The sequence below is a fragment of the Oncorhynchus clarkii genome, chromosome 13, assembly GCF_045791955.1.
Source record: "Oncorhynchus clarkii lewisi isolate Uvic-CL-2024 chromosome 13, UVic_Ocla_1.0, whole genome shotgun sequence".
NCBI classification, from domain to species: Eukaryota; Metazoa; Chordata; class Actinopteri; order Salmoniformes; family Salmonidae; genus Oncorhynchus; species Oncorhynchus clarkii.
Window position 1 is genome coordinate 24,257,408 of NC_092159.1, and position 27,711 is coordinate 24,285,118.

General features: G+C 44.4%; 1 protein-coding gene across 5 annotated transcripts in view; it reads right to left on the reverse strand.

Moving 5' to 3' along the window:
- Window positions 1–27,711, reverse strand: part of LOC139424669 (testis-expressed protein 2-like) — a 66,435-nt gene that overhangs the window by 17,854 nt on the left and 20,870 nt on the right. For all 5 annotated transcript variants that reach the window (XR_011635966.1, XM_071176727.1, XM_071176728.1 and 2 more), the window contains 6 exons: window positions 17,516–19,073; window positions 8,156–8,356; window positions 5,593–5,917; window positions 5,083–5,327; window positions 4,786–4,950; window positions 3,860–3,959 (listed from right to left, as the gene is read on the reverse strand). Coding sequence is in view for 4 of the 5 variants with exons in the window: in XM_071176727.1 (XP_071032828.1) it covers window positions 3,860–3,959; window positions 4,786–4,950; window positions 5,083–5,327; window positions 5,593–5,917; window positions 8,156–8,356; window positions 17,516–19,048 (2,569 nt within the window). In the remaining variant the exon portion in view is untranslated. The remainder of the gene's footprint in view (window positions 1–3,859; window positions 3,960–4,785; window positions 4,951–5,082; window positions 5,328–5,592; window positions 5,918–8,155; window positions 8,357–17,515; window positions 19,074–27,711) is intronic.

Below are 27,711 nucleotides of genomic sequence, written 5' to 3' on the forward strand. Positions count from 1 at the left end.
CACACTCCCAGCCCTGTCCACTCAGACCTACTCCGTCCACATCCCCATGGTGTGAAAGAGAGAGAGAGAGAGAGAGAGAGAAAGAGCCCGGGGACTTGTGGCCCTTGCCTAACCCTGTGTGTGGCTCTGGCGAGCCCTGGTGATAATAAGGCTGTGTCCGACAGCGTTAGGGAAGGCAGGGCTGATGGCGTGGGGAGAGGAGCCCCAAATCGCTAGCTGCGAGAGCAGCGTCGAAAGGCCAACTCTGGCTTAATTGGGGTGAGCTGGCCTGGTGACGAGTCAGACGAGCGGAGCACTCCCATGCATACATGCTCAGAGGAAGGAAGGATACCAACGTGAAAGCACGCAGGAAAGTACACACTCTGACACAAAAGCATACAAGCGAGTGCACGTATACGTGCACACGCACACACAGAGAGAGAGAGAGCGACAGATAGATGTTGGTCCTTAGGCCCATCCTCTATTCCACTGCCAGTGAGTTTTATTGATCGTGGTTGCCCAGCAGTTCCAGTAAGGGCAGAAGGCAGAGACCTGGCGCTGCCTGGAGGACAGGCAGGCTGTACACTACAAACTGGGCCTCTCGAACTCCCTGGATTATGTAAATGTTTCTTTAGAATGTAAGCTAGAGGAATCTTTTCCCTAAGAAACATTATAGTTGCATACACTTGTTCCAATGCAAATGATTCAAATGTTGGTGAATTCTAGCAATTATTTGTCGGTTAACCTGCACATTGCCAGTTCAGCTGTGTGTTAGCCTCAGTCTAGAACAGTGGTATTCAGTGGTCAGGCTGGGGGGGTGGGGGATTGGCACTGCAGCGGGGTTGCCAAAATAAAAACATGTTTGAGAGACTAAAATGTAATCAATTAAAGGTTATTTGTTGATAGAAAATCATGTTTTCCAGCTATATTCGACAGAAAATTCTACTGTTAGTGAGTTAAATATCGACCTAATCCCTACTTACTTGGGGGCCTATTTTGAAACGGTTAACCAAGTTGCAGCATATGATCATTACTAAGTAACATTTGGTTGCGAGATAGTGGGACTCTGTAACCGAGTTGGATCGAACCACCATATTATTGAGATCATCTTACATTGCATAACATGAGGAAAAAAAACAATATCTTTCCAGAAAGCTGATTACTCCTTAAACCCATAACAACTCACAAAAAAACACAATTAACAACCCAGAAAAAAAATGGGTCGTGCTCATTCTTATTGGAAAAGTACAAGTAGCCCCTCCAGATTTCACTCAATGCTTTACTGTTTGGTGACTAATGAACATAACCCAGTCCTCCTGAGTGTAGTGGAAGTGCATTCCTCCAACTCTGATCCAACAGAATCTGTTCCCCTCTCAGCCTGTGGTGGAATCCATTTCCTCTGTCATTAAGTCACATCGGAGCGCGGGGCGATAGAAATGACAAAACAATGGTGGCAGTGACTCACAGAGGAACAGCAGGGAGACAACGAGAGACCTAGACAGAGAGTGTTCAGCAAAAAGAGGAAGAAACAGAATGAGAGGAACAGAGAGAGGGAACAGAGAAACTGGGAAAATTAAAGATGGGTACTGTGGAAAGACAGAGAGACAGAGAGACAGAGAGACAGAGAGACAGAGAGAGAAGCAACAACCCGAATGCCAGACACAGAAACACACATTATTTCACTAGTGTTCATCTCTTCCTGTCTGTAACTCAAGCCCATGGGAGAAGCAGATTCAAGACTGGGCCCTAGTCATTTAGAGGCCATAGGAGGGCCATGGCCCAATGGAGTGAGGGGCATTCAGTGGGCCAGTTATCTTTAGCCATTACTAGAATGTAAAGTATCTGATCTACATATCATATGACGCCATCTCTCCTAATATTTACACACTAAAAAGATGCAGGAAAATCTATTCTGTGGGGCGTAAGGGTGTATGTACCCAGAAATGTCATGTGATGTGTATGCACCCAATAATGATTACCTACTGTGCAAATATGGAAGGTGCTGGATGGTTAGATGTTACGAGAGACAGACTTGCTTCTGCTAGAAAGCAACCAACTGACAGTCACTCTACCAAAGTGAAGGCATTTACCTCTAGTAATATTCATATTATGTATTGTCCAAACCTCTGCGCAACTGTGCTATACAAACTGCAGCGTGTCTGTACTGAGAAGCCGGTTGTGCAACTAACAGCCAAGTCTATGACCCCTCTAGTGTACCTCAGCCTTTATTTACTCAGGCCTAACAGATAACCGTGTGACCCACTCAACAGCTCAGGACTTGATTACGTTGCACTTAGCAAGGCATTTGCCCACAACACACATTCCATCACACTAGCAAAACACACTAAACAAGAGCTTCACTAACATAGTACGTTATTCATCGATAATGTTGTCAATGAGTGATACTGACTGAGTGAGTAAACGCCTATCAGGATTGGGTTGACTCCTGTGGAACATAATGATCTAATTCTTCTTGTTAGATATATTCATTGATAATGTTGTCAACTTGCACATTCTCCCTCTGTTGATGAACGCAATGTTAGAATTCTTATTCTTAGATAGTCTCAAAATACAGAATGGAAGCGTTAAGTCATCACCGACGCGGACCAGTCTGGCGTCTTGTTCAATTAATCATCTATTCCCATGACTTATCGATCATATGATGGTCTAATTTGTGTGTGTGCGCGCAGCCCTAACCATTTCCAAATATTTATCCTCCTACGCCATCATAGCTTTTTCTAATGCTGAATGAATGACCAGCCTATAGCATGTCATTGCTGTTAGCATGACTGGCTAAGTGGCTATGTAAAAAGACACTTGTCTTTTGTTCTTGTTGCTGCAGTTGTTAGCGTTGTGGCCCTCACCGTTGTCACGGTTGTTGTTTGCGTTGTTATCTCTGCCGTTACTGTGGTCTCTTGGTTGTTGTTAGCTAGCATGACATTGTTTCGGTCAGTGGTGTTATTGTTGGCACTTAGCATTGTTAGCATTGCTATATCTGCTGTCACTGTGGTCTCTTGGTTGTTGTTCACGCTGTCAGCTAGCATTACATCGTGTCGGTCAGTGGTGGTGTTGTTCCCTGGTCCAGGGTTTATGACAGAGCCGGTGAACTCAACACAGGGCCCTAATATTACAATGTTATTAGGCAGAGAAATGGCGGGGTGGGGAGTAGTCACAAGACACACCGCCACTTCCGTACTAGGACAGAGCCGAGTGTGGAGGGTGTGTGAAAAGAGAGAAAATGTACACGTGTTAAACAGTAGTGTGACGTGTGCGAGTAATCAGAGGATGTATATCAACAGTGCGCCATACGTGTGTGTGTGTGTGTGGGTCGCACCTGCGAGAGTGTGCGTGTGTGAGAGACTGTGTATCATGGACCTGTGTAGCCCTTTAACTCTTATCACATGAGACCACACAGCAGATAAGAAAACTTGGAATTCCTGTACTGATATGACTCCAACCAAATTGTCAACATATTAGACACAGACATAAAAAACACCCACGCTCACAATACTGCCCTTATGCTTATAGAGAGCCGTGCTAGACTGAATCTACGGTTCATGCCTTCTCGTAAGGAAAGAGTGATTCTAATAAACAGATTACACAGCACAGCTCGACATGATGCCTCTGCCACGATGGCACCACGCAGCGGAGGGGATCAATTGCAACGATGGGGCGGTGTGAAGTTGAATTCAACCCTGCTAATAGCACATTGCACAGTGGGAGCCTGGCTGAGCGAGTGTGTGTGTGTGTGTGTGTGTGTGTGTTAGTTGCACAGTATGTGTGTTTGAGTGCGTGTAAAAATACAATGAATTGCAGTTTTTCTTCACTGGTCAGAATTTGGTTGATGGATAATACAGTAGCACATTTCCAGGGTTCTTACCTTGATGGTCAACTGAGGGTTTGGAGGCGCCAAGGATTCTGGGAGTGGCCACGCCCATGTCCAGCTCTGTCAGGGTCAGCTCGTTCATGAAGTAGGGGAGCTGGGGGAGAAAGAAACAGTTAAGTAGATGACACACACACACACACAGACACACACAAAGGATCTGCAGCTGCAGGTGTATAGTAAGTGCAAGTTAGAGGTTGATGGTAACAAGCCACTCATTCACTCCTTCTACATCTCCCAGTCATTCTCATCTGCCACAAAGGCCCCTATCGACTCCCTCACGCCAGCTAGCTGAGACAACAAGACTAACAGCCAACATCACCACACGACATTGGGAATAGGACCAGACGAAGGGCTATCGTGGGGCTAGTAACAACCCCAAAGACTAAACATGGGGGGATAATCGAAGGACCAGGATACAAAACCGGGATAGATGGATGGATATATAGAGAAATAGAGAGAGAGAAAGAGAGAGAAAGAGAAAGAGAAAGAGAGAGAGAGAGGAATGAGGTTCTCTCTCTGAGCCCAGTGTGGAGTCTCTGAGTCCTGTGGCGGGGATGCACAGCGGAAGTGGCTGACATTTAGAGAGAGTGTGTGTGTGTGTGTGTGTCCATTCCTGCAGTCGTAAGGATCCACTGAGAGGCATGAGTCCCCTAGTCTCTTTTTATTTGTGTTTTCTCTATATTTAGGAATGCATGGCTCCTTCTCTCTCTCTACCCCTCTTCCCTCCTTCTGAGTCAAATAAACCTAATCTTCTTCATCCCTTTTTTGTGTGTCCTTTGATCTGCTCTGTTGAACATATGCAGCTCAGTGGTAACAGAATACAGTACAGATACAACAGTGTAAGAATGCTCTTTTAAACACACAAGCCTTTTGTCACAACAGGGTCATAGGTGAGAGAAGAGAGGTCAAAGGCCACCCACCCGGATCTTGCTGAGTTTCATCTGGATCTTCTTGGAGACCACGTCAGCCCAGTAGGGCTCGCCCAGGAAGTCCCATGCCACCCGGCCAATCGCAGAGTTCACCCAGGCAACAGGCTCCTCCTCCCCCAGCAAAACGACAGGGTCAAAGCTGCTGCTGCTCTGCAACTGGTAGGCGGGTACACAAGAAGTGAGATAAATACTAACTTAAGCACAACTGTGTACTGTAATTTGATTTATTTACAGAAATGATGTATAACAACAGAGGTTGTGAGAAATGAGAGGGGGTTGAAGGTATACCTTCTTGCCCGACCCAGGGCTACTCTGTGGACTCTGGACTACGGGACTAGTGGCAGCGATGGGGGTGGCAGTAGCAGTGGCAGTGCCAGTCTCGGGGGGTACCAGGGTGGCCATGTAGACACTGTAGTCCAGTAAGGACTTGGTCTTGGCTGCTATGCCTGCTGTTGAGTCCCTGGTCCTGGGCTGAGACGCTAGCACCTCGTCCAGACTGCTCCGGCTGCTGCTGCGGCTGTGGGAGCTCAAGGCTGCCACAGGGGTCAAAGATCAACAAGATATTAGTACGATGCAGCTGGATCAATATATTGCATGTGCATTATGAAATACAAATGCAGCCTTGCACTTCCCTCAGTCGCTTTCACATTGTCACACTATATTTGTGCAAGCATGCTAGCGCCAGACATGTTGAGTCAAGCGATAACTTCCTGTAAATAACTAGTACGGAAGAATGTGTGTGTAAGTGTGTGTGTTGGTCCGTGAGTGAGTGTGTGGCACCTGGATCCATCCACTCACCAGTCTTACTCCCCTGCAGACCGGTGACTCTCTTCATCCCCGTCTTGGGTGGCTTGGAGGCCAACAGGATCCTCCGGTGCCACTCCTCCTTCTCCCTCCCTGTCCGACCAAACAGGTACAGGGTCAGTTCAGGACCACCGGACCTTTTGGCCTCCTCCGTCCCCACGGTCGCCTCTCCTGTGGCCGTGGTTCTCTCGTGTGTGGTTTCGCTGTGGTCGCCCTCTGCCTTGGACATGAAGTCGTCCTGCTTGGCCAGCTCGATGCGGATTGGGTACTTCTTGTTCCACACACGCTTCCTGGCCAGACTCTGGGGCACCAGATGGATCTAGAGAGGGAATATAATGTTTGATTGAGTTGGGTGTGTCTGTGTGGGTCTAATGGGAACATAAAATTAAGTTGAGCTGTAGTGGATAATTTAAGTTAACAATGAGGAGAGACAAGATCAATCACCCATCAGTATATTAACATTATTAAAACCTCTCTAGGGTACGTGGGACGGTAGCGTCCCACCTGTCAACAGCCAGTGAAACTGCAGGGTGTCAAATTCAAAACAGAAATCCCATAATTAAAATTCCTCAAACATACATGTATTTTACACCATTTTAAAGATACACTTGTTGTAAATCCAGCCACATTGTCCGATTTCAAAAAGCCTTTACGACGAAAGCAAACCAAACGATTATGTTAGGTCAGAGCCAAGTCACAGAAAAAAACAGCCATTTTTCCAGCCAAAGAGAGGAGTCACAAAAAGCAGAAATATAGATCAAATGAATCACTAACCTTTGATGATCTTCATCAGATGATACGCATAGGACTTCATGTTACACAATACTTATGTTTTGTTCGGTAAAGTTCATATTTATATCCAAAAATCGGAGTTTACATTGGTTTACATTGGCGCATTATGTTCAGTAGTTCCAAAACATCCGGTGATTTTGCAGAGCCACATCAATTTACAGAAATACTCATAATATACATTGCTAAAAAATACAAGTGTTATGCATGGAATTTTAGATCCACTTCTCCTTAATGCAACCGCTGTGTCAGATTTCAAAAAAACTTTACGGAAAAAGCAAACCATGCAATAACCGAGTACAGTGCTCAGACGACAAATCAAGCCAAACAGATATCCGTCATGTTGGAGTCAACAGAAGTCAGAAATAGCATTATAAATATTCACTTACCTTTGATGATCTTCATCAGAATGCACTCCCAGGAATCCCAGTTCCACAAATGTTTGTTTTGTTCAATAATGTCCATCATTTATGTCCAAATAGCTTCTTTTGTTAGCGCGTTTGGTAAACAAATACAAACTCACGAAGCACGTTCACTAGGAGCAGACGAAAAGTCCAAAAGTTCGGTTACAGTCCGTAAAAACATGTATAGAATCAATCTTTAGGATGTTTTTAACATAAATCTTCAATAATGTTCCAACCGGAGAATTCCTTTGTCTATAGAAAAGCAATGAAACGCAAGCTAACTATCACGTGAGCGCGCAAGACTGAGCTCGTGGCAGACCTCTGACTCATTCCCCTCTCAATCAGCCCCACTTCACAGTAGAAGCATCAAACAAGGTTCTAACGACTGTTGACATCTAGTGGATGCCTTAGGAAGTGCAAGATAACCCCATAGACACTGTATTCGATAGGGCAAGAGTTGAAAAACTACAAACCTCAGATTTCCCACTTCCTGGTTGGATTTATTTCTCAGGTTTTTGCATGCCATATGAGTTCTGTTATACTCACAGACATCATTCAAACAGTTTTAGAAACTTCAGAGTGTTTGCTATCCAAATCTACTAATTATATGCATATTACTTTTTTATTTCTTATTTTTTTATGGCTGAGTAGCAGGCAGTGTAATTTGGGCACGCTTTTTATCCAAAATTCCCAATGCTGCCCCCTACCCAAGAGAAGTTAAAAACGTATTGATAAAGGGATCTGGTCTCACCACCCACAAAGTGAATAGAGTGAGAGTCCACTGAGTGGATTGAGCCTCTGGGTTATATACTATATAAGCGCAACATCAGAGATGACGTACAATGGTTCTGGACACCAACCCCACACATCCTGTGCCAGACCTTGGCCCCAAATGCAAAGATCTTGTTGTTTTGTTCAGTACTAAGAACATTTGCTGTTACTTCGTCTCCACCTTGCTAAAAAGGGGTCGAGGGGAGAGAACAATATCCCCCAAGGCCCCAAGGAGGGGGTGACTGACGCACAGACATTGTTGAGACAAGTGATTGGTTCCCCATTACTCACGCTGTCCCCTGGGGCGGTTAGAGCGGTGGACCAGTAACTGAAAGTTGCTGGATCAAATCCCCAAGCTGACAAGGTAAAAATCTGTCGTTCTGCCCCCGAATAAGACAGTTAACCCAATGTTCCCCAGTAGGCCGTCATTGTAAATAAGAATTTGTTCTTAACGGAATATCCTTGTTAAATAAAAACAATCCCTTCACATGGTTTGCAACAGGTAAAGACACATATTCACATATGTAAACAATGTTCCCTTCTGACCTCCTTTGCCGTATTCTCTTTTTGATATTTTTTTTAAATGCACCCACCTTGCTGTCAGTGAGGTCGTAGATCTTCTGGCTGATATAGGTGACGTCGGGCTTGGGTTCGTTATGGGTGGCCCGCCGGGCGATGTTGCGGTTGGGTGTGGACAGGCGCAGGATGGAGCCCTCCAGTCTCACATACACAGAGTGGGTCAGAGTGGCGTGGTATGTCTCCGGGTCGTAGTTCACTATCTCGTTCATCCAGCCCTGCAGGGGGAGATAGAGAAATCAGTCAGGTCAATCAATCAATGGACAAACCAGTGGAACAATCAACCAACGACACATTAAACCAATCAATCAATTAACACATCTACTTTGTATGGCGCAATAAAATTATTTGTACAGTAGACTATACAGTGCATTCGTTAAGTATTAAGACCACTTGACTTTTTGAAAACATTTGGTTAGGTTACAGTCTTATTCTAAAATTAAATCGTTTTTACCCTCATTTATCTACACACGATACCCCATAATGACAAAGCCAAAATAGGTTTTTAGAAATGTTACTAAAAGTATAAAAACTTAACTGAAATTTCACATTAAGATACAGTACCAGTCAAAAAGTTTGGACACCTACTCATTCCAGGGTTTTTCTTTATTTTTACTATGTTCTACATTTTAGTATAATAGTGAAGACATGAACACACATATGGAAGCATGTAGTAACCAAAAAAGTGTTAAATCAAAATATATGTAATATTTTAGATTCTTCAAAGTAGCCACCCTTTGCCTTGATGACAGCTTTGCACACGCCTGGCATCCTCTCAACCAGCTTTATGACGTAGTCACCTGGAATGCATTTCAATGAATAGGTGTGCCTTGTTAAAAGGTAATTTGTGGAATTTCTATCCTTCTTAATGCGTTTGAGCCAAGCAGTTGTGTTGTGATAAGGCAGGGGTGGTATACAGAACCTACTTGGTAAAAGAACAGGTCAAATAAGCAAAGAGAATAGACAGTCCATCATAACATTAACTTTTTATGGCTGCAGGGGCAGTATCGAGTAGTTTGGATGAAAAGGTGCCCCCTGTAAACGGCCAGCTCCTCAGTCTCAGTTGCTAATATATGCATAGTATTACTAGTATTGGATAGAAAACACTAAAGTTTCCAAAACTGTCAAAATATTGTCTGTGAGTATAACATAACTGATATTGCAGGCGAAACCCTAAGGAAAATCAAAGCAGGAAGTGGCTTCTATTTTGAAAACTCCATGTTCCATAGCATCCCTTTGCACCATTTAAAGGGATATGAAACCGATTCCTTTTCCTATCGCTTCCTCAAGGTGTCAGTCTTTAGACATAGTTTCATGCTTTTATTTTGAAAAATGAGCCAGAACGATAACATCGCGTCAAGTGGTCACATGAGTTTTGCTTGCGCAACAGAATTTGGACAGCCATGGTTTTCCCCTCTCCTACTATGAAAGACATTTGCGGTTGATATATTATCGATTATATGTTTTAAAAACAACCTGAGGATTGACTATAAAAAACATTTGACATGTTTCTGTGAACATAATGGAAACTATTTGGAATTTTCGTATGCGTTGTCGTGACCGCTCTTTCCTGTGGATTTCTGAACATAACGCTCCAAACAAACTGAGGTATTTTGGATATAAAAATTATCTTTATGGAACAAACGGAACATTTGTTGTGTAACTGGGAGTCTTGTGAGTGAAAACATCCGAAGATCATCAAAGGTAAATTATTAATTTGATTGCTTTTCTGATTTTCGTGACCGAGCTACCTGATGCTAAGTGTACTTAATGTTTTATCGTGCGATCGATAAACTTACACAAACGCATGGATTGCTTTTGCTGTAAAGCATAATTTCAAAATCTGACACGACAGGTAGATTAACAAAAGGCTAAGCTGTGTTTTCCTATATTGCACTTGTGATTTCATGAATATACATATTTATAGTAATGTTTATTGTATGTAGAGCTATGCTATTCAGCAGTTGTTGATGACACTTATCCCGATATCAGGATTGCAGCCATAACAAGTTAAGACATGGTCAGTCAATCCGGAACATTTCAAGAACTTTTCAAGTTTCTTCAAGTGCAGCCGTAAAAACCATCAAGCGCTATTATGAAAGTGGCTCTCATGAGGACCGCCACAGGAAAGGAAGACCCAGCGTTATCTCTACTGCAGAGGAGAAGTTCGTTAGAGTTACCAGCCTCAGAAATCGGCAATTAAATGCACCTCAGATTGCAGCCCAAATTAATTCTTCAGAGTTCAAGTAACAGACACATCAACATCAACTGTTCAGAGGAGACTGCGTGAATCAGGCCTTCATGGTAGAATTGCTGCAAAGAAACCACTACTAAAGGACACCAATAATAAGATGACTTGCTTGGGCCAAGAAACACGAGTAATGGACATTAGACCGGTGGAAATCTGTCCCTTGGTCCGATGTGTCCAAATTTGAGATTTGAGACAGATGATCTCTGCATGTGTGGTTCCCACCATGAAGCATAGAGGAGGTCTGATGGTGCTTTGCTGGTGACACTGTCTGTGGTTTATTTTTTTTAGAATTTAGAATTTTAAAAAGGTTCACTTAACCAGCATGGCTACCACAGCATTCTGCAGCGATACACCATCCCATCTGGTTTTCGCTCTTAGTGGGACTGTCATATGTTTTTCAACAGGACAATGACCCAAAACACACCTCCAGGCTGTATAAGGGCTGTTTGACCAAGGAGGAGAGTGATTGACTGCTGCATCAGGTGACTTGCCACCATAATCACCCAACCTCAACCCAAGTGAGATGGTTTGGGAAGAGTTGGACTGCAGAGTGAAGGAAAAGCAGCCAACAAGTGCTCAGCAGATGTGGGAACTCCTTCTAAACAGTTGGAAAAGCTTTCCTCATGAAGCTAGTTGAGAGTATGCCAAGAGTGTGCAAAGCTGTCATCAAGGCAAAGGTTGGCTACTTTGAAGAATCTAAAATATTTTTGATTTGTTGGTTATGACATGATGCCATCTGTGTTCTTCATTATTCTACAATGTAGAAAATAGTAAAAATAAAGAAAACCCTTGCCTGAGTAGTGTGTCCAAACTTTGGACTGGTACTGTAAGTATTCAGACCCTTTACTCATACTTTGTTGAAGCACCTTTGGCAGCGATTAAAGCCTTGAGTCTTCTTGGGTATGACGCTACAAGCTTGGCACACATTTGGTGAGTTTCTCCCATTCTCTCTGCAGATTGTCTCAAGCTCTATCAGGTTGGAAGGGGAGTGTCGCTGCACAGCTATTTTCGGGTCTCTCCAGAGATAATCGACCGGGTTCAAGTCCAGGCTCCGGCTAGTCCACTCAAGGACATTCAGAGACTTGTCCCGAAGCCACTCCTCCGTTGTCTTAGCTGTGTGCTTTGGGTTGTTGTCCTGCTGGAAGGTGAACCTTTTCCTCAGTCTGAGGTTCTGAGCGCTCTAGAGCAGGTTTTCATCAAGGCTCTCTCAAGGTACTTTTCTCCGTTCATCTTTCTCTTGATCCTGACTAGTCTCCCGGTCCTTGCCACTGAAAAACATCCCCACAGCATGATGTTGGCCCCGCCATGCTTCACTATCGGGATGGTGCCAGGTTTCCTGCAGACATGACGCCTGGCATTCGAGGCCAAAGTGTTCAATCTTGGTTTCATCAGACCAGAGAATCTTGGGTGCCTTTTGGCAAATGCCAAACGGGCTTTCATGTGCCTTTAACTGAGGAGTGGCTTCCGTCTGGCCCCTCTACCACTGGTGGAGTGCTGCAGATATGGTTGTCCTTCTGGAAGGTTCTCCCATCTCCACAGAGGAACTCTGGTGCTCTGTCAGTGACCATCAGGTTCTTGGTCACGTCCCTGACCAAGGCCCCTTTCCCTCGATTGCTCAGTTTGCCCGGGCGGCCAGCTCTAGAAAAAGTCTTGGTGGTTCCAAACTTCTTCCAATTAAGAATGATTGAAGCCAGTGTGTTCTTGGGGACCTTCAATGCTGCAGAATTTGTTTTTGGTACACTTCCCAAGATCTGTACCTTGACACAATCCTGTTGTGGAGCTCTAAGGACAATTCCTTCAGCCTCATTGTTTGGTTTTTGCTCTGACATGCACTGTCAACTATGGGACCTTATATAGACAGGTGTGTGCCTTTCCAAATCAAGTCCAATCAATTTAAATGTACCACAAGTGGTCTCCCATCAAGTTGTAGAAACATCTCAAGGATGATCAATGGAAACAGGATGCACCTGAGCTCAATTTCAAGTCTGTTTATTTTTTATTTTTAATACATTTACAAAAATGCACAATTTTTTTTTCTCGCTTTGTCATTATGGAGTATTGTGTGTAGATTTATAATTTTATCAATTTTAGAATTAGGCTGTAAGGTAGAAAAATGAGGAAAAAGTAAAGGGGTCTGAATACTTTCTGAATGCACTGTATGAACATTCTGTACTGCTGAACCCTTCCGAAAAGACACTACAATGATTTTAGGCACCTGACAAAGTAAATGAATCAAATGCATGAATATCTGATTCCGTCTATGTATAGAAACTAGAGGTCGACCGATTAATCGGAATGGCCGATTAATTAGGGCCGATTTCAAGTTTTCATAACAATCGGAAATATGTATTTTTGGGCGCCGATTATTATTATTTTTTTACAACTTTATTTAAATCTTTATTCAACTAGGCAAGTCAGTTAAGAACACATTCTTATTTTCAATGACGGCCTAGGAACGGTGGGTTAACTGCCTCGTTCAGGGGCAGAAAGACAGATTTTCACCTTGTTAGCTCGGGGGATCCAATCTTGCAACCTTACAGTTAACTAGTCCAACGCAATAACGACCTGCCTCTCTCTCGCTGCACTCCACAAAGAGACTGCCTGTTACGCAAATGCAGTAAGCCAAGGTAAGTTGCTAGCTAGCATTAAAATGATCTTTTAAAAAACAAATCATAATCACTAGTTAACTACACATGGTTGATGATATTACTAGATATTATCTAGAGTGTCCTGTGTTGCATATAATCTGACTGAGCATACAAGCATACAAGTATCTAAGTATCTGACTGAGCGGTGGTAGGCAGAAGCAGGCGTGTAAACATTCATTCAAACAGCACTTTTGTGCGTTTTGCCAGCAGCTCTTCGTTGTGCGTCAAGCATTGCGCTGTTTATGACTTCAAACCCATCAACTCCCGAGAGGAGGCTGGTGTGACCGAAGTGAAACGGCTGGCTAGTTTGAAACGCTATTAGCGCGCACTAACTTCACTCGCTCTGAGCCTTGGGGTGGTTGTTTCCCTTGCTCTGCATGGGTAACGCTGCTTCGATGTGGTGGCTGTTGTCATTGTGTTGCTGGTTCGAGTCCAGGGAGGAGCGAGGAGAGGGACGGAAGCTATACTGTTACACAATACTAAAGTGCCTATAAGAACATCCAATAGTCAAAGGTCAATGAAATACAAATGGTATAGAGGGAAATAGTCCTATAATAACTACAACCTAAAACTTCTTACCTGGGAATATTGAAGACTCATGTTAAAAGGAACCACCAGCTTTCATATGTTCTCATGTTCTGAGCAAGGAACTGAAACTTTAGCTTTCTTACATAGCACATATTGCACTTTTACGTTCTTCTCCAACACTTTGTTTTTGCATTATTTAAACCAAATTGAACATGTTTCATTTTCTACTTGAGGCTAAATTGATTTTATTGATGTATTATATTAAGTTAAAGTAAGTCTTCATTCAGTATTGTTGTAATTGTCATTATTACAAAAACATTTTGAAAATTATTTTTTATTATTAAAAATGTTTAAACGTCCGATTAAATCGGTATCGGCTTTTTTGGTCCCCCAATAATCGGTATCGGCGTTGAAAAATCATAATTGGTCGACCTCTAATAGAAACTAAATCATAATCAGTTTGTCAAAATTGAGATCACAACTCCTGTGTTGATAAAAATGGTCAAGAACAGATGGATCAGAAGGATTTGGTAATGCTTATAGTAGGCTGTTGCGCAAGTATGATGCATGTCTTGCCAATAGACCTGAGTCAATAATTTCATTGTCTCTGACTCACCAGATAGCCTTTCAGCTCCCTTCCTGGGTTTGTTTGCGTTCTCATTTCAATTTATAAACAGGCAATATGTATTAAAACGAAAAACCAGTCTCTTTGTGAACTAGGGCGCCCCATGTGTGTAGTTAGACCAAAATGATGTAGTGGGTGGGTCAAAAAGTCATCATTTGTTTTTGAAAAATAGCTTCCAAACATATTTGGTGTTGAGGTCAATTATACAACTTTATGGTAGAAAATTAACTGCTGATTTATCTAGCTGTATTTTCCTCCTAAATTACTCATGCAGGCTTAGACTGCATCCTGTGTGTGTGTCTTCGATTGTCACTGCTACCAACAGCTTCATTAAACTACTAGGCCTAATCAAATCTAAAGGGGTGGAAATCAAGTCGGTCTAAATCTCTGGACATGCCCTATGCCACAGACGGGACCAGTAACGTCTAAAATGCTTAACCTTCAGAGAACGATGATGCCGTCACAGATTCAAACACACAACAATCCACAACTTGACCTCAACCCTGATGGTCTGCACTGTGGGTTAGGTATAGTGATGATTGAAACTGGTTGCTCCTAGTGGCTATCATCACTTTTACCACCAGTGTATTGTCCACGTTCTTTAATTCCAACGTGTAGAGAAATATTGCACCACTGGTTTAGCCTTGAACCACTAATAAAAATCCTCATCCAACGGCAGTAGATTGAAGAGGATAGTAGAATCGCGACAGCAGCCATCTAGTAACGTGCTGCCTCCTCGTCGGCTGAGTCTGAAGTAGTGCACTATGTTAGGGAATAGGGTGCCATTTAGGATGCAACCCCCCAGTCTCATCTCGTCCCTTCCTCTTCGCAGAGATCAAGACGGCCCCTAGAGCTTTGCCACCACAGACACACAAGTCTCCTGCAGGAAACTTGATATAGGCCTAGATGTGCTGGTTCTATTGCTCCCACAGCTAGATATGAAGAGATGGGAGAGATATGAGGAGATGGGAGAGAGAGAGAGAATGACAGAAATAAAGACAGAAAAAAGAGAGAAGGAGACAGAGAGAGAGAGAGAGAGGGCATGCGAGGGAAAAAGAGAATGAGGGGAGAGAGACAGAAGACACTTGTCACCAAATTGTCATATTATAGCCCTGAACAAAGCCTATCCCCTTTGTGTCCATAACGCCACCATTCACTGTCCCTTTGACTGACAAGGCCAAGCCCAGGACAGTAAAGCCTGACAGTTAATGTGTTTGTGTGCTGCCTGCTGGTGATGTTATCATCAGCTTTCCAATATGTGGGGGTCAAACAAGACCGTGAACCCTCTCCATTATACTGTGACTGACCGACTGGCTTTCGTTGACAGTCCAGAGGTGACATCATTTGGAAGGAGGGCCACGGGGTGACCACTCTTCCACAGGGTCTACGACTGCCTGGCAAGCCATGGAGGGCATTAGCAGTGAAGAGAAAGTAGGCTAACAGGCTTTGAGTATGATATACAGCCACATTGGCTATGGTCTGTCTGATCCATTTGAGTGCTAATGCTGCTAAATGCACAGCTGGCTTCCCTCAGGTAATTTATTGTCTATTAGCGCTAACAATGGAGGATGAGGTATATTTGCCTCGGAGCCTCACTCTTTTGTTCCCTCTGACATCAAAGCGGTGAAAGAGTCGAAGCGTAGACGATCTCATTTACTGCTCAAATAGGCGTGTTTCTTCTCTGAATGGCACTTTATGTGGGCTGTCACAACAGTCGTCTATATTTGTCTAGAGGCGAGACTAGTCAGGAGACTAGAAGATAATATAAGAGGCTGTGACAGGATGCTAGCAGATACTCATAGACTTCAAGTCATTGCGCTAACACTAGTTAGAGGTAGTTTTGCGAACCAATGCTAACTTTCTTCATACTGGACACAGAGACATATAAATGGTATCCACTAGTTCGTCTGACTCTGGGAAAGTAGATACATGGCCTCATTGCTAAAATCCTAGAGTATGCCTTTAAGCCAGTCACGGATCATGATGGGTGCTGAAACGCTGTGCAGGTAACTGCCAAAATAAAGGAAACTTGAGTAAATGAGGGATAAAATACATTTAAAGCAGGTGCTGCCAACACAGGTGAGGTTCCTGAGTTAATTAAGAAATTAACGTCCCGTCATGCTTAGTGTCACATATAAAAAAAAAAACTTTTGCCCATTATTTTGGCAACAATATCTATAAGAGATCTCAGTGACTTTGAAAGAGGGGGTTCAAAGGAGCATAGGGTGTCTGTGTGCGTCTGCTTGTGTCTCAGTCAGCAGATCTCAACCCAATTGAACACTTACGGGAGATTCTGGAGTGCCGCCCGAGATGGCATTTTCCACCACCACCACCAATAAAACACCAAATTATGGAATTTCTGTTGCATCCCTCCAATAGAGTTCCAGACTCGTGTAGAATCAATGCCAAGGTGCATTGAAGCTGTTCTGGCGGCTCATGCTGGCCCAACACCCTATTAGGACACTTTGGTGGCGTTTCCATTAGTTTGGCAGTTACATGTAGGTGATCAGTCAGTAATAAAAGAGACCTGATCTAGACCTACTTCGTGGTGCCCTTACAATTCATTCTCTACAAGGCTTGCACAATTCCCAAAGTTCACAGGTTTTGAAGAAGTCACCAGCTGGAGGATTCCTGGAATTAGGAGGGAATAAGCAGGGAGGAAATCCTCCAGCTGGGACTTCTGAAGAATCTGAGAACATTGGACATTTAAGGTGCTTTTATGAAAAGAGTATTGCACAGCAGGAGCTAAAATAATAATTAGTCGCAATTAAGACCAGGCTACAAGATGGTCACCCGGCTTCTTCTTAAAAAATATGTACAATGAACACCAACGGGATCAAGGCTAGTGAATTACAGGTCAACCTTGAGAAATCGATCTCTAATGGTCGGTCTAAAGCAGCTTTGCTCTGATAACACAAGTATTGGGAAAGTTCAACGTGATACCTTACCACAGCAGGTCTCTCATTGTTAACGAACAGAATGCTGGCCATTAGCTAAGTAATAATAACATGGTCTTATGAATCTTTCATTTTTGGGTCTGTGTTCAGCACCACTGCCTATTTGTGTGACCATAGATTTCTGCATATCTTCAGTTAATTGGTTTTACAGTGATTTCAAACCTCTCCTCGGTGATCCCCAGCCTGTCCAATGAATTTGCTCTATTCCAGAGCTAGCACTACTGATTCCACTTCTCAACTAATCATTAGGCCCTTGCTTAGTGAATCAGGAGTGGTAGTTCTAGGGTACAACTAAATTGTGAAACATCTGGGGGTCCCTGAAGAGAGGTTAGAGAACCAATAGGTTAGAAGATCATGGAGTTGCTCACCTTGAAGATGCTTGGCTCTTTGATGCCCAGCTGGGCCATGTTCCTCAGCTTCCCCTGGTGTCTGGGATGTCTGGTGCGATTGCCAGAAGGCTTGGGTCCGGCCAACCACACCACAGCGATAGCTAGCATGAACCCTAGTCCCACTCCCAGCAGAATGCCCCCAACGTAGGTGGGCAGGGGCAACACGAAGTACCCGTAGACCAGCGCTGTGATGATGATCAGGGTGTAGTGTGGAATGCTGGGTGGCGGAACTTCTCCCTCTGACTTGTCGTCACTGCATAGTTCTGGACTGCCACTAGGCGGCAGTCTGACTTGGCTACGTGTATCGTCGGTTGTGTCTCCATAATCCCCCTCGATATCCTCAAAGTCCTCACTAGACAGGATGCAGAAGTCCTCGTCCTCCAGCTTGGCCAGGGCTGACATGGAGCAATTGTCCAGGCTGAGAGAGGCGGAAGACATTTTAGGACTTCTGGTGTCAGAGGTGGGATTTGGAGAGCTGGCTCCGTTTCCGGTTCCCTCGGACTCCCAGTCATCCCCGGTTTCCTCCTCCTTGATGCTGTAGTTGTTGTTGTTGCTCTCCGGTTGGCCATGGTTGAGGGAGGCCAGGCAGGTGAGCTCCGAAGCACTGGACGAGAGCGCTTTGGACCGAAAGGCACTGCTGCCAATGCCTCCACTCTTGTCCTCCATGATCTTATTGAACAGCTGGAGAGGCTCGTAGATGGCCTCGGAGAAACGGCGCTTAGTGTCCTCGATGCTCGCCTCCACGGACGCCTTAAAGAAGTTGCGGCTGTCTGGGGAGGTGAGCGTCGAGGAGGGGGCTGTCTTTGAGTCAGCCCCGGCAACGACACCTACTGGGGCACGGGACTGCGTGAACTGCTTGAAGAGGTGCAGGTTGAGGCGGGAGTCTGAGAGGCGGTAGGGCGAGGAGGAGGAGGAAGGGGGGGATTCCTGGGAGGTGTCAGAGGAGAGTGACTTGACCAGGGTTTTCATCGGGTGGCAGTGGCGCACGGAAGTGGGGGCAGCGGGGGAGATGGAGACATTTTCAGAAGGCTCAATGATGTCAGAGGATAGAGACTTGACCAGGCTGAAGAAAGGTTTGTCGCTAGACTTGGAGGAAGTGGATTTGGAGGTGGTGGCAGGGGAAGGAGAAGAGATTTTCAGTTCAGAGGGTAACGTGGAGGTGATGGAGCTTTGAGGACCAGTTGAGGACAATATAGGCAGAACTGCAGCCTGAGCCTCAGAGTCCAACCCGGCTCCATCAAGGATCAGATCCTCGCTGGCCTCCAGGGCCGTCACAATGCCTGGGGGATCCTTTATGGGTCCAGCAGGGGGAAGAGGAGAGGACACAAGTGCCCCATAGAGCTCCTCCTCCTTCTCCTCCTCCTCCTCCTCGCCCAGGGGCGAGAAGTGGATGGTGATGGACTTCCGGGACAGCGAGCCCTGGACGTGGAGCTTGGGCATGGCTGGCGGCCGTGAGGCTGAGGGAGGAGGAGCGTCGGCGGTGTCTGCATGGCTACTGTGGCAGCTGGCCATCGCAGCACTCCTGCTGGGTCACAGCCTAGGGAGATAGACAGGGAGAGGGCAAAGGTTACACACGTCCCCATACTGTATCATCACCAAACAAACTCCCAACTACAAAACAGAGTATATGGCGTTAAATGGGTATTGATATTATCGACCACACACAGCCCTACGCAAATACAAACAAACACATGAACCTACACAAACAGGAGGGCAATGTTAGACATGTAGGCGATTTAGTCCACGATGTCCCCATAGTGTGTCATTATCGAACAACCTCAACTCAGCCAGAACAAAGAATGGGTTCAACAATGAGCATTAGACTGTTAAATTGAGGTTTGGAGGAGGAACCTACTCCAATAGCAGGACTAGAAGGCGTATCACTAAGCAATTAACAAAAAAGTTAATCAAGTCGAGTTACAGTAGCCGATTCCTATGAGAAGGCCCCTATAATATCCTTATTGAAAGCAGGGCCAAAACAATGAGGGGGAAATGAATTAAGCCCTTAAAGACTTCCCCTGGCTGAGCTCTGTCCTTTGATAGGGGATCGAGTCCAACACAGCTCAAATCAAATCAAATTTTATTTGTCACACACACATGGTTAGCAGATGTTAATGTGTGTAGTGTAGCGAAATGCTTGTGCTTCTAGTTCCGACAATGCAGTAATAACCAACGAGTAATCTAACAATTCCACAACTATTACCTTATACACACAAGTGTAAAGGGATAAAGAATATGTACATAAAGATATATGAATGAGTGATGGTACAGAACGGCATAGGCAAGATGCAGTAGATGGTATCGAGTACAGTATATACATATGAGATGAGTAATGTAGGGTATGTAAACAAAGTGGCATAATTTAAAGTGGCTAGTGATACATGTATTACATAAAGATGCAGTAGATGATACGAGTACAGTATATACACATATGAGATGAGTAATGCAGGGTCTGTAAACATTATATTAAGTGGCATTGTTTAAAGTGGCTAGTGATACATTTTTTACATCAATTTCCATTATTAACGTGGCTGGAGTTGAGTCAGTATGTTGGCAGCAGCCACTCAATGTTAGTGGTGGCTGTTTAACAGTCTGATGGCCTTGAGATAGAAGCTGTTTTTCAGTCTCTCGGTCCCTGCTTTGTTGCACCTGTACTGACCTCGCCTTCTGGATGATAGCGGGGTGAACAGGCAGTGGCTCGGGTGGTTGATGTCCTTGATGATCTTTATGGCCTTCCTGTGACGTCGGGTGGTGTAGGTGCCCTGGAGGGCAGGTAGTTTGCCCCCGGTGATGCGTTGTGCAGACCTCACTACCTTCTGGAGAGCCTTACGGTTGTGGGCGGAGCAGTTGCCGTACCAGGCGGTGATACAGCCCGACAGGATGCTCTCGATTGTGCATCTGTAGAAGTTTGTGAGTGCTTTTGGTGACAAGACAAATTTCTTCAGCCTCCTGAGGTTGAAGAGGCGCTGCTGCGCCTTCTTCACAAAGCTGTCTGTGTGGGTGGACCAATTCAGGTTGTCCGTGATGTGTACGCCGAGGAACTTAAAACTTACTACCCTCTCCACTACTGTCCCGTCGTTGTGGATAGGGGGGTGCTCCCTCTGCTGTTTCCTGAAGTCCACAATCATCTCCTTTGTTTTGTTGACGTTGAGTGTGAGGTTATTTTCCTGACACCACACTCCGGGGGCCCTAACCTCCTCCCTGTAGGCCGTCTCGTCGTTGTTGGTAATCAAGCCTACCACTGTAGTGTCATCCGCAAACTTGATGATTGAGTTGGAGGCGTGCATGGCCACGCAGTTGTGGGTGAACAGGGAGTACAGGAGAGGGCTCAGAACGCACCCTTGTGGGGCCCCAGTGTTGAGGATCAGCGGGGTGGAGATGTTGTTACCTACCCTCACCACCTGGGGGGCGGCCCGTCAGGAAGTCCAGTACCCAGTTGCACAAGGCGGGGTCGAGACCCAGGGTCTAGAGCTTGAAGACGAGTTTGGAGGGTACTATGGTGTTAAATGCTGAGCTGTAGTCGATGAACAGCATTCTCACATAGGTATTCCTCTTGTTCAGATGGTTTAGGGCACTGTGCAGTGTGGTTGCGATTGCGTTGTCTGTGGACCTATTGGGGCGGTAAGCAAATTGGAGTGGGTCTAGGGTGTCAGGTAGGGTGGCGGTGATATGGTCCTTGACTAGTCTCTCAAAGCACTTCATGATGACGGAAGTGAGTGCTACTGGGCGGTAGTCGTTTAGCTCAGTTACCTTAGCTTTCTTGGGAACAGGAACAATGGTGGCCCTCTTGAAGCATGTGGGAACAGCAGACTGGGATAAGGATTGATTGAATATGTCTGTAAACACACCAGCCAGCTGGTCTGCGCATGCTCTGAGGACGTGGCTGGGGATGCCGTCTGGGCCTTCAGCCCTGCGAGGGTTAACACGTTTAAATGTTTTACTCACGTCGGCTGCAGTGAAGGAGAGTCCGCAGGTTTTGGTAGCGGGCCGTGTCAGTGGCACTGTATTGTCATCAAAGCGAGCAAAAAAGTTATTTAGTCTGTCTGGGAGCAAGACATCCTGGTCCGCGACTGGGCTGGTTTTCTTTTTGCAATCCGTGATTGACTGTAGACCCTGCCACATACCTCTTGTGTCTGAGCCATTGTGACAAGCATTGCCACCACACTGAGGGACCAGCTGGCTTGCAATGCTGGTGAAAGAGAACCTAAAATAACACCCTGGAGGCCGATACTATGTCCTAGTCTCTGAGTGGCTAATGCTGAAATCATGGCTACGATAGCAATGATCAAATGGGAGCAAAATCAAAGGCGATCCCTATAAAATGGTACTGAATCGATCGTAAGAGTCTACGATATCACCAGAATACAAGAAGCAAGGAAGGTTAGAAGGTAGCCTAATAAACGAAGACAGGGAATGGTAGAGTCGTCAAAATCAATGCAGGCTTTCCTGGAAGTTACCAAGTTGACATGAATGCATGGCTATATGGATGAATAGATGACTACATGGTTATCTGAATATGAATCACCGTTTTCCATTCCCAGACGGAGTGAGGGGGAGAGAAAGGGTTGAGTGGGTCGAGGCTGACAGAATGCCATGCTGTGTCTCTCTGTGCTTGTTCAGCGTCAGCCTTCCCAGCAGGCCGATAACCCCACCCACACCTAGTGATTATAACCCCACTGTGACACCACCAGGTGAGAGACACACACACACATCATATGAAAGCATTCAAATGTGTGGGTGACACACTATCCCTCCTTTTCTGGGTCTTTCTCTCACATGCTCACACACACCCCTCAGAGCAATACATAAAATGCCTGACTAATTATTTGAAGATACATAAATCCTTTATAAAGGCCAAAGTGGAACTTCTTTGAAGCTTGTTGACTGTAATAGAAACAAAGTGGGATGGAGTGTACTCTCTGTGATTGCCACAGAATGGGAACAAACACTTTCACAACAAGCTATAAGGGACCAAAATATCCACATAACGAGACTGTCCCATCTAGAACTAATTTCAAAGCTGTAATACTGGGAATGGATTGAACAGTGTGGGACAGAGTGACATTTGGGACTGGTTGGTTGGTTCATCATATGACCCTTGGTCTGGATGTCGATTGAGAGCAAACGGTGAGGTCATCATCCAGCCCACACATGGCAACACACAACACAGGCTTGTCTTATGACTGCTTGTGTCATTGACCATAAACAAGAGACGTTGTTTTGGAAATAATGGCAAGAAAGTGATAAAACAATGGATGGGGAAGCCATACTGGGTATTCAACTGTGTAGAATGGACCAAACCACAGGCTACCACTTGCCTATAGGTAGGATAGTCATACTGGAATGACAACCATACCCTTGGCATACAAACATAACTGCTGTTTATGCTATCCTTTAACGAACATAGTCCGTCCTTATCTCAAGCGTCCTAGGCTTTATCGTTTAACTGTATACCTTTGTGGTTCAATGGTCATTTAACCATTATTATAGCAATAGACCCTGGGCAATGGTCTCCGAGTGATGTAACAAGGCGAATGGTGATGTTTCCACTAGGCTAAGAAGCTACGACTGCGTGCATCACATGACCATGGTATCCCACTTACAGTCACAAGAAAAGTCACGGAGAGAGTGCTCATCCAATTAATAAGCCTAGACTGGGATTTCGTCTATGGCACAAACTAAAGGGATGGAGATAGTTTTGGAAGCCAGGTTAACAAGGTACTGTTTAGACACTTGCGCTTGTTATTTGCCCTAGTTGTCAGGTGATATCTCTGGAAGTGACCAACGGAACAGCTCTAGAAGTTACATGTAAACACAGATCTAAGATCAGCCTACCCTCCTCTACTCATAGCCTTAAATTGTTTTTTTTTTTTGTTTTTTTCATTTAACCTTTATTTAACTAGGCAAGTCAGTTAAGAACAAATTCTTATTTACAATGAATTTGGGGATTCAATCTAGCAACCTTCGGTTACTGGTCCAAAGCTCTAACCACTAGGCTACTTGCCACCTCTACCATTGTATGCATACCGTGCACTAGGGCTGCACAATTAAATTGCAATATTGACATGTCGCAAGAGGCTGCAATATATATATATTTTTTTTACACCATTAATGTATCAAGGGTCCCCTGGGATGCTGACCAACACTATGGTTCCTACCCTGTCACAACTTTTACTCTACCCGTTTTTTCATTAGTTGTCATGCCAAACACCAACCATAGAATCGGAATACTTATTTAATTTCTATGATTCCAATAGTTCACCAAAGTGTTTCGATCTAAATCGCAACTAAAATCACAAATCTCAATATTAGGTTAACAAAAACATGGCAATTTGATTATTTTCCCATATTGTGCCACCCTACGGTGCGCATTATCCGCACGAGTTAACAATACACATACAAGCAGACACAGGCAAACATGCACATACCTGTATGCTAAACACACAAGGTGTGGTCGAAGTGCTGATCTTAGGTCAGTATAATTTCTACCCTGCTGTTCCCCCGCTCACAGCTACAAACAGAGAGCCACTGATCCAAGATCAGTTTCCTTCCCTCAATAAATAATGCATGATTTCACAGACTGCCAGATTGTTATGGATTGGTCTTGGCTGCTAAAAGCTGCTCTCTGTGCCTCTGCAGGAGAAGTTAGTTTAATGAAGGAAAAGAATGGAGGAATGTCAAATCAAATCACATTTTATTTGTCACATACACGTGTTTAGAAATGTGTGCTTCTAGTTCCGACAGTGCAGTAATATCTAGCAATTTCACCACAAATACCTAACACACACGAATCTAAGTAAGGAATGGAATTAAGAACATATAAATATATGGACGAGCAATAGAGCGGCATTGACTAAGATACAGTAGAATAGAATATAGTATATACAGTGGGGCAAAAAAGTATTTAGTCAGCCACCAATTGTGCAAGTTCTCCCACTTAAAAAGATGAGGCCTGTCATTTTCATCATAGGTACACTTCAACTATGACAGACAAAATGAGAAAAGAAAATTAAATAATTTTCATCATAGGTACACTTCAACTATGACAGACCAAATGAGAAAAGAAAATCCAGAAAATCTCATTGTAGGATTTTTTATGAATTTATTTGCAAATTATGGTGGAAAATAAGTATTTGGTCACCTACAAACAAGCAAGATTTCTGGCTCTCACAGACCTGTAACTTCTTCTTTAAGGGGCTCCTCTGTCCTCCACTCTCACAAGTATTGAGAAACTTTTGTTATTGACCAAATACTTATTTTCCACCATAATTTGCAAATAAATTCATAAAAAACCCTACAATGTGGTTTTCTGGATTTTTTTTCTCATTTTGTCTGTCATAGTTGAAGTGTATCTATGATGAAAATTACAGGCCTCTCATCTTTTTAAATGGGAAAACTTGCACAATTGGTGGCTGACTAAATACTTTTTTGCCCCACTGTACATACGAGATGAGTAACGCAAGATATCTAAACATTATTAAAGTGACTAGTGTTCCATTTATTAAAGTGGCTAATGATTTCAAGTCTGTAGGTAGGCAGACGCCTCTCTGCGCTAGTGATGGCTATTTAACAGTATGATGGCCTTGAGAGATAGAAGCTGTTTTTCAGTCTCTCGGTCCAGGCTTTGATGCATCTGTACTGACCTCGCCTTCTGGATGATAGCGGGGTGAACAGGCAGTGGCTTGGGTGGTTGCTGTCCTTGATTATCTTCTTGGCCTTCCTGTGACATTGGGTGCTGTAGGTGTCCTGGAGGGCAGGTAGTTTGCCCCGGGTGATGCGTTGTGCAGACCACGTCACCCTCTGGAGAGCCCTGTGGTTGTGGACGGTGCAGATGCCGTACCAGGCGGTAATGCAGCCCTACAGGATGCTCTCAATTGTGCATCTGTAAAAGTTTGTGAGCGTTTTAGGTGACAAGCCAAAATTCCTTCAGCCTCCTGAGGTTGAAGAGGCGCTGTTGCTTCTCTGACCACTGACCTCTCCTGCTGCAGCCAATTTCCTCCTTGGTAAGCTTTCCAGGAACCGTGACCTCTGACCCGTCTGTCTCTCTCTGACCTCGACACAAAACGACCCCTTTTTCTTCAACCCGTCAGAATCATACAAGGTAATGTGATGCCAATAGTATCAATATTATTCATCCTTTCACCAGCATAGGTGAACCTGAACAATTGCAACTGTTGTATGCTTTCTTACCATAATGCACCAACAGGAAAGGCTGTGTCGAGGGAGCAAGAACAATGGATAATCCTATATTCCTTAATGGAGGATTGTGCAACCAACAGTTTAAGTAGCAAGCTAATTAAAAAGAAATCTGATATCTAGTCGTCATGCCGACTAACAATTTCCTACATCTCCCACTAGCAACAAACCTTTCCTGGAAGGAATTAAACTTGTTGTTATGGCGATGCATTGTTTTTTTTCTACCACGACAACACGTGGAATTAGAGGGAAAAAAATATTTTCTATGCTTTAACTCGGCCATTAGGAAAACCCATCACGCTCACCGATACCTCATTTGCTAGCCCTAATCCAATCAGCATGTTAGCATCTGCTTAGCTTTCACATCGATTTAGCGGCTAGCTCGCCCAGCAGCAAAATTAATGGGCCCAAGGAGTTTGAGGTCTTCACTGTTCCTGCTAGCTGGACTGCTGATTGCAGTCAGAAAGAAAAAGGGCTAGACAATAAGACTCAATGTGTGGGAGCTGGTGCTAGAAATTATGCAACAAAAAAAAGGATGTGATTTCAGGTCAGTAAGGATATCAAATATCAGACATTCTTTCAACACTGCTCTCACATTTAACACTTGAAACTGAACCACATCAAACCAGTCTGAGCTGGTATCTGGTGGAAAAGGTTCCCTCGGGTTGATGACATAGGCGGACTGCCCAGGGAATACCACCAATATGTCATATTTTGATGTTCTTTCCTGTGGTTCAACCACTAGGGAACAGCATTATAGGCTCACACTGCATGTAAATAATAGTATTATCCTGGGTTAAAAAACAGCCCAGGGCTGTTGATAATGCTCTATGGGTGAAGATAGTCTCATTCTTTCTGAGCGTTGATAGCATGTTGCCTAGGGTCTGACAGCCATAAACCTCTGAAATAATTTGTTTCCATGGTAGCTTGTTTAACCCTCAGGAGAGGGGTATTTTTTGCAAGTCATCTTGTGCCTGCCATGTGACAGAAATAACAGGCTGCTAGGAGGAGGGGTGGCACCATAGCCTCACATCACTAGTCCCCTCTGAGGCCTTCTCAAATGTCAAAACGCTGTTTTTCCAAATGGCAATCCAGAATAAGCATGATAATTCTGGCGGCTAGCGTTCAGGGGACATTAGGAAAGTGGTGAGAGAATGAGTCCATGTGAAGGAGAGGGGGAAGTGTGAGTCAAGATGAAGTCAGAACGTGCAACTCCGTCATTGTTTTGCGGAGGCTTGACAGGTGCTTGGCGGATGTCCTCATAATCATGTGTAGAAATGTATTAAGATGAGCTAGAAAATTGAAATCTATATGCAACTCAGAGGAAGACACGATTGGCCAAAGCAAAGCATTTGAGTGTTCTTTGAGTCAAACCTACCTTCCATTACCAATCCCAATGGGACCGATGGATACTGTAGCTCACCAACCAAGCTTGCTTGAGACACACATAAAACGATAAAGCCTAGAGATCTTAACTTTCATTCTGTCAGAGAGATGACAACCCCAACCTTCCAGGGCATGTTGGAGAGATTGTGTAATCCCAGCCCATGTATCCTAGGCAGGGATTAGCAATAATCCCCCCACACTACTTCCCCACTGTTTACTTATTCAACCCCTCCACCGCTTTGCTAATACTGCAACTACCTGCGGAGTCGCTTACTGAAACCCCCAAAGCAATGTCAACCCACACAACCCAACACAAAGCCAAAGCCTCTGGTTATTGGTGAACGGTGAAAGCATCTTCCCCTTCCCATGTGTCGTGAACAGTTCCTGTTGCTGCCGCCTTTGAAAAGGCAATTTACCAGGGTATTTAAGATAACACTACCTTAAAAAGGTGCTGAAAACGAGGAAATGGAAAGTAAAAACATGTTTGCAGCTCTCTCTCCCTGTGAATCCCTCGCAGTGATGCTTTTGTGCTTTTACATGATGTAATACACTGCAAATTCGCAATAAACTGCGAGACGGGCCCCTATAACCTG